At 39.3% G+C, this 13,750-nt stretch overlaps 1 protein-coding gene across 6 annotated transcripts in view; it reads left to right on the top strand.

Annotated features, from left to right (window-relative positions):
• Nucleotides 1–13,750, top strand: part of sema6cb (semaphorin 6Cb) — a 189,546-nt gene that overhangs the window by 104,052 nt on the left and 71,744 nt on the right. For all 6 annotated transcript variants that reach the window (XM_074653012.1, XM_074653014.1, XM_074653013.1 and 3 more), the window contains 2 exons: nt 6,926–7,126; nt 13,059–13,173. In XM_074653012.1, the coding sequence (XP_074509113.1) occupies nt 6,985–7,126; nt 13,059–13,173 (257 nt within the window). In that variant the 5' untranslated portion in view covers nt 6,926–6,984. The remainder of the gene's footprint in view (nt 1–6,925; nt 7,127–13,058; nt 13,174–13,750) is intronic.

Below are 13,750 nucleotides of genomic sequence, written 5' to 3'. Positions count from 1 at the left end.
AGCAGAGTTTCAGCTGTCTGAGAGGGTTGAGTGCAGAGTTGAAATGACTGCTGGGTAAAATGAAAGACTTGCTCCAAACAGACAAAAATGTCTTCACATATTTTATGGTCAGAATTGATGGTCAGTATTCACTTCTGAGGTGTGCATCCCTCAGGAAAATGCATCTGTTATGTCTGAATGTTCAGCTACGCAGAGTAAACTCCAGTAAGGATGTGAGCACTCTGAGAAAAACAGCTGTGTGCAGATGGTGACGTGCGGTGTGTGTGATTCGTGTCATGGGACTGCAGTGAGATTGGTGGTCTGATGAACCTTCCTAAAGGAGTTTGAGGGGGGACAATGTGGCTCAGGCCTCAACAATGAAGCGTTTGTCTCACCACATGCCATTCATATCATGTGTTGTTTTTCCTCCTGTTGCATTAAAATTCCCATGTGGTTGTTTTGACAACAACAAAAAAATCCTCGGGCAGGTTTTTATATACTTGTTGGCTAAAGCAGCGAAAGCCAGACATCTAGACACCCTGCTATTACTTCCTAATGCTAATGGAAACTGAAGATTCATCAGAATGCTTGCAGTGTTTCATTTTCCGATATGTGCGGCTACTGTAAAGATATCCTTACAACACAGTAGGGAAGAGTAGTTGTTGTCGGAGCAGGTCAGTGGAGGTATAAACGGTGCCATGGAGACACTGATGTAAGTAGATGTATCATAAGCACCACCACAGTGCTCCATTTGTTGATTTGCATGATTTATATAACATTACCACGTATCATGATACAGGGGTAATGATTCAATATATGGTGATACTGTCGGCAAGGCGATATATTGCAATTTTTTTCAAATCCAATTTTAGGAAAACTGTCATAGTATGAAGAACACACCACTATACTGAAACCTGAGTAAAAAAAGTCACTATGTGAAATGGCTTAACTTCATCACACATGAATACAATTAGTCTCATTGGATCTATAAGAGTCTCAGCTTTCCAGTGGTACCCAAGTTATGCAATTCCAAGTCTGTTTAGGGACGCCAGTCTGCAGAAATATTCAAACGCATCATTTTTTAAATAAAATGCAAAAAAAAACTGCATGTGATAATCATGCCTGTACATGTCTGTAAAGGGGAGATCTGTGGGTAGTACCTATATTTAACCCTTTTTCATTCACATATGGCCATGCCAGTTTTTCCTTGACAAAATTTAGCCTATCTTTGGAGCGTTATTTTGCCTCCTTCGCGACATGCAAGTATGACATGGCACCAATAGATTTCTTAGGTTTTTGTAGTTTCATAAGATGCCAGTATCTTCACTTCACTCTCACTTTAAGACTGAGCCCGCTACAACCTCCGAAAGACAGAATAGCGGCCCGCTTACCGGCGGATTTTTAAGAGGTTGATTAAAACTAGATACAGCATTTTGGAAGATCGATACAGTATCGCAAAGCATAATATTGCAATACTCGTGCGTATCAATATTTTCTTACATCCCTAATCATCACCTTTCTAGTATATTCAACAACCAGGTCTTTTTGTCCCTTTTTACTCATGCGCCTCTCTTGCTTCATGCTGTCTCTGTTGCTTTAATACAATTAGAAAACTTAATACCTTATAAAAAGGCTCGCACTTGACTTATCATCTGGTCCACATATTCATAGTTTTTTTTTATAGCGCCCAGCTTATGAAGCTGTTTTGTACTGGCCTGCTGAGAGCAGAGGCTAACGTGGCTAATTGTGTCTGAAATTATGGAGGAGTCTGGGGGATACGCTCACTCATTATTCTGGCCAATGTGTACTGCAAATATGTGAGAGTGGAGGATAGTGGGGCTTAAAGATTTCCACAGCCAAGGGGGCAGAGATATCCAAGTGCACAGAGTTGTGAGGTGAAAGGTATCCTCTATTCTGTGGCTATCAAAAGCGAGTGGATTAGCCTCACCGCCACTGAAGCACTGGTGAGGTCAGGGAATATTAGACAGTTATTCTGCATTATGCTCCACTGTTTGTGCAGCAGGTGTTGGCAGAAAATAGACATCCCAAGAGTCGACAGGTGCATACTGTGTATTGCAGTTGATTGAAGATAAAACTGGAATTTAGGATTTTAAGTGTGACTTTTTATGGGACTGTTATTTCCGGCCAAGCGAGAACTGCAGAGCATATTAGAGTTTACGGACTCAAATGACTCCCTGGCCTCCATGCCAACCAACAAAGACCAAGAGTCTCTTATTATTTAAGTCTAATTTCTGCATTAACGCAATTGAAGGCCTTGAGACTCCAAAATTTCTCTGTGGATACATTTTATCAGTCGGCAGACGCGGCGCTGTTGGCTAATCCAAATGAATGTTAGATAATCAATGCAATGCCAGCATCCCAGAAAACCCCTTTCCTCCAAAGAGGCCCGACTGCCAATGTCTCCCAGATGGCTTAACAAGTCCAGTTCATTAAAAACAAAATGATCCGAGCCCTCCCGTCCAAAGCCTAGAACACAGAGAGCAAACATGAGATGAGATAAGCGGTGGCTTATTTCCCTTTCGACAGCTGTCAGCTCATCAGCCGTCCACTCGCCCCTCAGACGGCACACCAAGTCATTAACTGATTTAGACTTTGTGTTAGGTTAAATTAAGAAAGTTCAGAATTCCAGAGGGGAGCTGCACTGTTGACACATTTGCATGGGAGGTAAACATGGTAGCTTGAGGGACGGCAGGTGTGTTCCCGCTGCATCCATTTGTGTCGGAAAGGTCAAACGGGATGAGCAGCCATTTCACTCCGGTTGTATTCTCGGGACGGTGTCAGAGCTGGAACAGAACCAAATCAGAGCCTTAACCTTTAATATGGGCATTGTTTCGTTTTTTAAACTAATTTAAAAGTCAGGGTTTTGCTGAATATAGTCATTTCCCAGCAGGCCACTAAAATATAACAAAACAGAACTGGTTAGGCACCATAAAATGCTGTGTTAACTCGGGCTGGGTGTCTATAAGATGGCTTGTTTTGGTACAAATGCCAAGTTCATACTTTTTTTACCTTTTAATACCTTCAATATATAATATATAATATACCTTTAATACTTACTTTGCTTCATACGAACATATTTGTTCTCCCCTTTTCATCTGATAAAATAACTTCCCATATGCATTAAATGTTTGTCATGTTTTAATATCATCTTTACATAACTAACATTGTGTTAAACTAATAAACATTATGATTTAAAGTAGGCTGTACTTTACTTGTAAGTAAAGAATCTGGTGGAGCATTCAGTGCCAACTCTCAATACTTACTTATGTCTTACTTAAGACGTACTTATTGCATTAATTTATAAGCAAGTCTGATGTTTCATGTGGTGTAATTAACAAACTACAGTACATATGGAACAGAAATGTACTGTACTGCAGTGTACTTCAGGTGCAAGATTGAACTTTTTTGCAACAGGATTCATTGTGGGTTTTTATGGGGTCTTATTTACTACCATATAACCCTCAAACATAGTTTATGAACTTAGAAATCTGTATAATAAGTCTGTAAAGTGACGTGACCATGTCAATATTTAGGAAATAATTCCAGTGTTGCTCTGAAGGATCAAATCGTGACACAGCATTTCTCTCCTTAGTTGGAGGAGTTGAATTTGTTTTTACATTACCACGGACCTTTACTCTTACTGAGACAACTCCCTTTTTGACTGGTTCCCATCTGGAAAATGGCCAACGGCCGTGACAGTTAAGACTAACCGGTTCTACAGCAGCTGGCAGCCAAAGGAGGTTGTTTTTTGTGTCAGTGATGACATGTACGTCTGTCTGTGTCTGTTACGTACGACAGCGTATTAGGGCCATAGATTACAAAAATACAAAATGTACAGAGCCAGGTGAAGGGGTCATAATCAGAGAAGAAATAAAAAAAAACTTGAATATTCTCTCAGATTATAAAATCATACATTTCTGCAAAAAACGAAAAATAGTTTTTTTTTTTTTTTATTTATTTTTTTTGTGATGCAGTTCCTTGAAAAAAAACATGATTTTTCTGAGGGTTCTTTTTGCATAAATGTATGATTTTATAATATATAAAAGTTTTTTCTCTGAATATTACCCCCTTCACCTGGCTCTGTAATTTTTTATTTTTTAACCTACAATGGCCCTAGTACTAAACCGTATTAAACAGACACAGACAGACTAAATGTCGGGTTTTTTTCTCGTATATTTGTGACTTTAATCTCAGAGATTTTCTGACTTTATAATCTCAGAGAATATTTGAGCTTTTTTCTCTTACATGTTTTTTTTCTCGCAAATGTACCACTTTAATCTTTGAAAATATAAAAAACAATTCTTGTAAATTTGAAATTTTTAAAAATTATTCTAATATGTATCCACAATGGGTCTAATACAGCATCGTAGTTTAGCGTGCTGCTTAATGGCAGTTTTCTAAATGTTGCAATGAAAGAGCAATTCATTCTTTAATCCTGAATTTGATATGGCCGGCAGTTCCTCATAGCGTAAATAAACTTTGTTCCTTTAATGCCGTAAAGCTCGCTCAGGATAATAATATATTCACCAAGAGACTGCGCGGTCTTCACGGAGTGTCTTGGCTTGTAGTGGACGTGTTAGCTTGAGTTTCAGTGTGTATGAGTGGTCTTGAATAAGCTCTTGTTCTTCTCACTGTGGTTGTCTTGTTTTGCATGCATCATCATCACAGTCTGCTGGCTGCCTTCCTTTAGCTAAGTACCCGGCTGTCAACAAATGAGCTCTGCCTTCATTCCTCACAAGGATTTCATGCTCCCTCAGTGTGCTGTTCATGTTTTACGGTGGCTGTATTTGGGACTCCTTGCATGGCGTTTAACAGCTGTTTTGTTTTGGCATCAGCAAAGTTCTTTCAACCCTGAATGTTTTGGACCTTTTAAGGGATTTTTCTTGTGTATTTGTCTCTTCCAGCGATACCACTAAAACATAATCTGTTTGTTCAATTGGCTGTCCTCCTTGGCAGGAAAAAAAACATCCAAATCATATTATATGATGCTAATCCATCAGGTATATTGTCTTCATATATCGCCTAAGGCAGGCCACCCAAGCTGTGCTCACAAAGTAAACACAAGCAGAAACCCGCCCACCCCCGCTCGATTTATTGCATTGTGATCATCGCTTGACCTCATTGCTAAATGCAGCTCTTTCCCCTGCATTTAAATGAAGCAGACTACTATCAATATTGATGACAGTTCATGTCTCTATTGACTTAATTTTCTGCTCCCATTTAAAACCATGTGGCCCAGGTCTCATTGCCAAGCGACACAGTACATAAATTTGGGATGGCTCGTAAGGACCCCTGTGGAGGACACATTGCCCTAAATAAATTGGCGGTGACCACAGGTCATCATAGTACGAAGTTTGTTTCGAAAAATCCCTGTGCCACCCATCAGCCTCCGATATCAAACAGATGTGTTATTGAACATGTATGTACAATATCAGCTTTGTGAGCTGACAATTATTTCCACATTCACACTAAATGCCAACTTTAGTCTTAATTCTTTTTAGGAGAGATAGTGTCAGGATTCTTTTGTCAAGCCATTGATTGAAAATGGTATTCTGGGACTTGAATCAGTGCAGGTGGATGAAGTTGCAACATCTCTGCATCATAAGCTGTCATTGTTGTTTTTTGTTGTTTTTCTGCATTCCTTTCAATCACGGTGTTGGGCTCCGTGGTCGATGACGGTGAGTCATCGACGACGTTCAGCCATGACCTTGTTCATCCAACTCTAGTTAGAAAGATATCTGGAAAACATGTAAACAGATTTTAATACAATTGGGTGAAAGATCTGACCGTGGTGCAACAAATAGGTGATCAGATGTTGGTGTCCAGATCCAGGAAGGTTTTTAAAGGTTTTCTTAACCCATAAATTACTGGACCTAGGATGGAATTAACCTGGTTATTTATCCATATCTGCACTTTGTGTTTTGAAAATGTCATATATTATTAAAATATTAATTATTATAATAACATTATTAAAATACCAGATTTAGATTGGCGGAATATAGTGTCTGAATGCTTTGTAGCTTTCATTTAACTTTCTATGACTTTTTTTTTTTCAATTTGTTTGCATTTTTACTACTAGCAAATTTGTTTTAAAGCCACTCAATTCTTTAGCGCATTAACGCAATTTTCAATTATTAGGTTGTAGCGGGCTCAGTTTTAAAGCTAGAGTGAAGATACTGGCATCATATAAAACTAGAAAACCCAAAGGAATCCATTGCCCATATTTCCCCACTCCCATGTTGATAAGAGTATTAAATACTTGACAAATCTCCCTTTAAGGTACATTTTGAACAGATACAAAATTTGCGATTAATCACAATTAAATATTTGAATCGATTGACCGCCCTATTTTCTATGCGTTCGTCCTTCATGTAGAGCTGTAACCGACTCCAGCGTGTATTGAGTGAGAGGCTAGGTATACTTTGGACAGGTCTCCCTTCTATCATATACAGACCTTTAACCTGAGTAATTAATGCTGTCATCAGGGCCTGGTGTCAGAGCGGGTGGAGCGAGGAGCGAAGGTTTAATTGTGCCCAGTCACCTGTGAAAGACTTTGGGTGGCAGTAAATGAGGCGGTTGTCCCAGGTGGTCAGGTGCCTGGCCTCCCTGTGTCTGGTTCTCCCTCTGACTCCATCTACCTGCCCTCTCACATCTCGGCGGTTCAACGGACACTCAATCACATCGCCGCATTGACATAAGGCGTTGCATGCTAATAAGAACTTAGCTGCCAACTTTAAGCAGCGCTGCTGTCATTGTTCAATCACGTAGTTGTTGCAGTTTTCACTTGTTATATTAGCCCAATACAGTTTAAGGGTTAGAGGTATTGTAATATACTCCAACTTCCAGTATAAGCTCCAGCAGCATGTATTCATGGTCTCAGATATGCCTACTGTCCTAACCCTGACAACCTTGCGTCTGATTTCAGGTGGGAGGTGAATCTGCTGCGGGCCATGTGTTTCTGGTGAGGTCTCATCTTCCGCCAAGATGAGGCTGATGCCTGGCTCGCCTCGACCCGTCCTGCCAGCCATCCTGGCTCTCACCTTAGCCGCCTTCTTACCTCAGCTGTCCTCGGGAGCCACGCCGTTCCCCCAGGACCTGGAACCAATCAGCATCGTGGGCAGAGAATGTAAGTTCTGTTGTGTTGCCATGGCGATCCTTGTTGCAGGAGTTGATGTAAAAGTAAAGCAAGGGTCACCAAGGCATTATATCATCACCGGGGAACACGGCTTATAGAGCAGTGGATGTGTTTTAAGGGCATGTTTGCAGAGGTTTGTCAACAGCTGGAATATGTATTGCTTTTGTTCTGATTCGTTGGCTCAGTGTGAAAAAGGAAACAATGCCAGCAACATGCAAAAAAAAGCCTTTTCTAAGTCAACGCTGAGGTCCAATCCTCAACTGTACCTTGTTTGCAACATTTTATGATACAAGAAGAAGGATTTTGACATATAACTGCTACTTTTAGTTGCACCAAACTAACTAAAGACAAAAGATAATGTACAGCAAACCTTTTCACATTGGTTTGGACCAAAGTAAACAAACTGTGATGTCGGGCTAATATATTGATATTTATAATAATATTATTTTTCTCCTAACCTGTTTGGTTCAGTTCAGTTCAACTCCGATGTGTTTGCCCTGTTGCTTTGGTTTCGTTGGGCTGGTATGAAAACTGTCAGTCAAACTCTGGAGAGGACCAAAAGTTTCAGATTTTTCTTCTGAAGTCTGAGTTACCTGTCAGTCCACATGCTTTTATGTTTCCACTTGTTGTTTTCTTTGTTATGAGTCAGTGTGAACACGACACAGACCGGAACTCAAAGGGCAACAGTGGATAATTTTTATGGCTCGGCGTTGGCGACAGACATGGACAGAGGCGTTATGTAATAGGGTGTTCCGTCCGTCCATCTGTCCAATTCTTGTGAAGGAGATATCTCAGGAACACCTGGAGGGAGTGTTGTGGCCAAAACACTCAAAAATTCATGCTAATTATGACAACAACAACTAGACTGGTTGGCGGAGGCAAACAACCGCAAGACCGTAATTCTTGTTTATCTTGTTTGACACCTACGTGGCCAAACTACAGTTGTGGAAAAAGACCTCAAATATGAACATTTAGCACATTATGGTATGTATTAGCTAAATCACATACAAAACAACACTTTCACTCATGCAAAGCAAAAACATCAATAACAAATTAAATTTTCTTGTTGCTAATTTGGACAAAAGACTTAAAACGATAACGCAACAATCACAGTACAACTACAATGACAGTCCATAAAGGCTAATGTTGAATTATAGTGCATTCCTACATGTGACTACAGAGAGTTAAAATAAGAGTTTGACTGAGGATCTTGGACATCTGTGAGACTCTGAAGACACTGCTTCATCAGACCAGCCTGTGGACCCATCAATGGCACCCAATCACCGGGGAGGTCCACAGAAGAGGTCCTGGCTGCTAAATGTAATGGCCCATAATTGATTTAAGAGGCGGCTGAGACCATGGCCCACACACTGTAATTGATCTATCTGGAAGAGAGTAACGCAACCATTAGCAGGAATAGCTGCGCTAATAGTGCTATATGTGGAGCTCCATCCCAGGTGTAATGAGAGCAATTTATCACCTCTGGTTCCAGCAGGTGACAGCGTGGCACAAGGTCCCGCACAACTCTGCGAGACGTCCATTATGAATCGTAGTACTTCATGAGGCCGAAGTCTATAAAATCATACCCGAGTCACTACTTCTTTTAGAAAGTGGACAGACGACTCCCCTCAGCTTCTTGTCTTTTTTGTGACAGACTATGTGCTGAGTAGGTTTGAGGCAAGTAAAGATTTGATTATACTAGAGCTGCATGTAGAAGACACTGCTGCCATATTTGATCTTATATATTAAAGGTCCCATATTATAAAAAAGTGAGATTTTGATGTTTTTTTATTATAAAGCAGGCTTAAATCTTATCTGAATACTGTGAAAGTATCGAAACACTCAATCCACAGGGAAATTCACACAGCCCGTATTCAGAAACTCTGCATTTGAAACAAGCCATTAGGATTTCTGCCCATTCGTGATGTCACGAATATACAATATTTAAATCCTTGACACAATTTTCACAACGTAAAACATTCTAAATGTGTCCCAGTTTATTCCTGGTTGCAGTGTATGTGAATGTCATCAGCTGACAGGAAGTACACATGGACCCAAGCTGTTGACTAGCAATGTTAATGCAATTCTGTTGCAATTCCGTCAAAATGCGCTAAAACGGAGCGTTTCAGACAGAGGGTAAATACAGGTATATTCAGGTCGACAGTATGAGGAAAATAAAGTTTTTTTTGAACATTAAAGCATGTAAACATGTTCTAGTAGAAACACAAAATATCAGTATGAACCGGAAAATGAGCATAATATGGGACCTTTAAAGGAATACTTCACCCACAAAATGATCATTTGTGTATCAATTACTCCCCCTTTGTTGCCTTGAATTCTTGAAGAAAAAAGCGGTTTTGATTGAAGTAAATGGAGGCCAGGTTCAACAACAGCAAAACTATATCAAAACATCCGCCAAAACACCAAAAACACTTCCGCATAAACAGTCTCACGCTTGAGCAGGCACGCTACTCGTCCATGAGTGATATAGTTTTGCTGTTGTTAAACGCGGTCCCCGTTCACTTCAATTCATCAAGACTTTTCTCAGTTTTTGCATTTTCCGTTTGCCCGAGAGGCATGAGAGGAAAAACTAAGTTTTCTTCAAGAACTCAAGGTAACACAGGGTGAGTCATTGATATATATAAATGGATATTTTTTGGATGAATTATTCCTTTAAATTCACTCTTTTCCCCCAGAATTTAATTCTCAGCAGGATGCATATGCTTCATAAACCATGTTCTGATGATTGATGTCAAACTGTGCGACATGGAGGGCAAAGTTATAAAGTACATTATAAGTTTTTTGTCACACGTAAGAATTATATCAGACAATTTCACTCAATATGAACTTTTGATTTAAACCATTATATAGTACACTAAAACTTTCCACTGACACCAACACTGAGATTCTTTAGGAAGGTCTTTAACACATGATGGTCCATCTCATCTGCACCGTGGTAATTGAAAGTAACTAATTGCTTTTGAATGGTGAATTAATTCCACTTTTTGGAGCCATGCCATAATAAATATATGAAAAGGGTATAAAGCTTAACTGTGCCCTTTTACAGACTGCTTATTAAGAGGCTTCTTATTTAAATTAATAACACATATGCACATAGTGGCTGTATTGTTGTAGTTTTTTTTTTTTTTTTTTAAGTTCAAGGGATGAGATGAAATATGATCCAGGAAGTCCAGTTTGAGTAATGCATCCAATAGTTTTACTCCTTATGAGATGTCAGAGCACAATACAACCTTTTTAACACTTTATAATACTAGTGAGAAAGGAATATATCGTTAATACTCTAGAAATGTATCAAGGTGGTACTCCAATCACAAATAAGACAAGCAACTTCTGTTGATAACTTAAAGGAAAAGCTCAAAACTTATTTTTACAATCTTGCTTTTAATTAACTCCACATTTTTCTAACATAATTGCTATTATTTAATATTTCTCATAGTAGTTGTTTTATATCTTAAAATTGTTTTTACCATTATCAACTTGTTTTTATTAATAATAATACAAAAATAATGATAACAAATAAAATTATCCTATTTTGTATCTCTATGATTCTATTTTATTGTTTTTTTATTTTATTTTATGATGATTATTACTATTATTATTATTATTATTATTATTATTATTAATAATAATAATAATAATCATTTAATTTCTATCTGGACCATTGCTGGATAAATCTTCACAATATGATTTTGCACATATTGGCCAACAAATTGCTGGATGACATTGGATAAATTTCTGCAACTATTTATTTTCATTATGGCTTAATCATCCGATAATTTTCTTGATTTTAAAAATTGCCCATCACATTTTCCTGGAATCCAAGATGATGTCACCAAGAGTCTTCCAAAATATATTCAGTTTACTATAATTTAAGACAAGAAACATTTTGTGTTTTGTTTTTTTCTTGAAAAATGATTAATTCATTATCAAAGTAGTTACGTATTGATTTATTTCATTTTATTTAACCTTCACTTATGCATTTATTAAATTAAGAGAAATTGAAGAGAATGTTGCTGCATGAGGCCCAATTCTACCGACAGACAGGACATTCATACATATACAAGATAGAACACAAATCATAAAAGTGGTGAGTGCCAAAGAGTTAGTTTAAAACTGCACAAGAGCAAACCCCCACGGACACTCTCCAGATTTCTTAAAAGTAGTTTTAAAACCCCCTAGAGGAATCATGCTTGACAGCTTCAGTTCCTGCTGTACTGGGTGAGGTTGAGGGTTGCATTGCAGTGCCGATGACGGTGTGAATGCAGCCTACGGATGTAGGATTCTGGTTTGATTCAGCATTTGGCCAGCATCGTACATGTGCTGCTTCCAGAGGCAGTGATCTTAAAGAACTGTGGGCACCATCACCTGCTCCTGGATTTGGCCCTGAGCAGTGCCCCAGCTGACCCCCCCCCACCAAGCATTAGAGGATGTGAAAGTGCTGAAGAGCAATTAGAAAATCCTCATTTGCCAGGGGGAGGATAGCGGGGCGGGCCGGTGAGCCACTGGGAGTCTCTTCACCAGACAGCACAGCAAGGTCCAGCGCTCAGCCAGGCATTAGGCGTTTAAATCTTTAAACAGTCGATTCGAGACCAGCGGTTAGGGGAACATACGGCTCCCTGTAGAGAGACTAATTTCCGATTGTGGTGTATTTCTGGCGGGGATTGCTAATTCAGCAGCAGCCCAGGTCAGATGGGAGGTTGGAGGGCACTTAATACAGTACTCTATAGATCCAGAGCGCCGTGGCCTAGAGCTGAATCTTGGTTAAGAAAACAGGAAGGAAGTCTCTGTGATGTGGTAGGCAGCATGGTGTCAGTATTGAGCAGGCTAATTTTATTTCTGCCTGGAGCATCCTTCTTTTTTTTTTTCGAACATTTGCAAGGCATCTACTGACTGGCTGTCATTCTTTTATTTAAGCACTGGACACAGTCTCCCATTGTTTAAATGAATATTTCCCTCCACTGAGATAGTCTGCTGGAGTAGAAAAGGGCAAGATGAAATTAAAAAGCAGAAGAAGAAGAGGGAAAAATTAAAATCAGCCGTAGTGCAGCGTCGAGTTACTGTTTATCGTTTTCTTTCTCTTTGCACAACTTCCCTCAGTTCATCTCATATCTCAGTTTTTATGTTGCTGCACACACACATCTTTTTTTTATGCATGAGACTCGTATACTCGGTGTGTCGCCTGCAGTAACATATTATTTGACATTTATTTTATGTTTTTTCAGGGCGATGAAGGGATTTAATTCACGACAACCCCAAGTTGAAATTCAACGACCTCATAGAGAGATGAGTGCTATTTAAATGTGGGTTGACCAGACAGACAGGTTTTTGCACTGAAGTGGTTTTGATTTGTTTCCTCGTCCTGACTTGGCACTGTCCCCAGACGTGTCCGTTAAGAAGTGCTTACCAGGAGCCGTTTATTTAAATCAGACTGACTTCTTTGACACGACCAGCTAATTTGCAACTTTGGATGCTATTTTCTCCCCTGCTCATCCACCTACACAAGTGCACATTAGCATACAGTGTGTACTCAGGATTTTCAGCACAATATGACAAATCATAACCTCGGTTCAGTGTTTCTTAAACTGTAAAGGTGTTGTATTTTTCTAAGCTGCCGATTAGTTATGGATAAATGCCGAGCCATTGTTGTCCGTCTGTCTCTTTACAAATCTGAAGCCGTGGTGAACAGTTCACGAATATTATTTCTCATTGGACGGAAGTTCTTTCCCAGTTTTGAAAAATAATTAAAAAAAAGTTTTTAACAAGACCTCAAAGGGATGCAATATGCTAGTCTTGTGGTTTCGAATCTCTGCTGTGAAGCTTAGCTAGTTAGCTAGTGTCTTTTGTTGTTATGAGTACTTGAACATTTTCTTTTTCTCTTCTCTCTGTCTTTTTTCCCACACAGCCTCCTACCTCTATCCCAGCTTCCAGGGACTCATGTCGGACAATGACACCGTCCGCCTGGGCCTGGACTTCCAGAGGATGCTGAGGATCAACCGCATGCTCTACATCGCTGCCCGGTCAGTCCACACCACTCACCTGCTAGTTTAACATTCAAGGATGCACCGATCCGACTTTTTCAGTCCCGATAGCGATACCTGGGCTCAGATCGGTACTCGGTATCGAGTGTTTAATTAATAAGCTTTATGCCTCACTGTGTGGAAGTGTCTGGAATCATTCTTTCATGTGTGAGGCAACATCAGGCTTGACTTAAATATTGTTTTCCTAACTTTGTAAAACAAAATGTGACCAATGGATTTTTTTTATTATTTTTTTTTTTATTATTAAAATAATAAATCGTTCACTAGCAACTTGATAGAACATCTTCAAAATTAACAGGAATTAACAAATCAAGTGTAAACCTTTTTAATGCAGCAACAAATTGGTCACAACTTAAACAGGAATGTAAATTCCAGTATGTAAAATTGAATTTAATAGATCGGCCCCATTAACACCAATATCCAATCCAAATGTGAATACATATGCATTGTTGCACAAAGGCTTCAGGCGCCAGTTTCTCATGATTACCAACCCTAGCTTTAATGTGAAAAATTATGATCACGAGTTACCAGAGCCCAAAACCTTTCTTGCATAGCA

Source organism: Sebastes fasciatus, chromosome 12, assembly GCF_043250625.1.
Source record: "Sebastes fasciatus isolate fSebFas1 chromosome 12, fSebFas1.pri, whole genome shotgun sequence".
Classification (NCBI taxonomy): domain Eukaryota; kingdom Metazoa; phylum Chordata; class Actinopteri; order Perciformes; family Sebastidae; genus Sebastes; species Sebastes fasciatus.
Note: the sequence above shows the minus strand (reverse complement) of the source record. Positions and strands in the feature narration are given on the sequence as shown.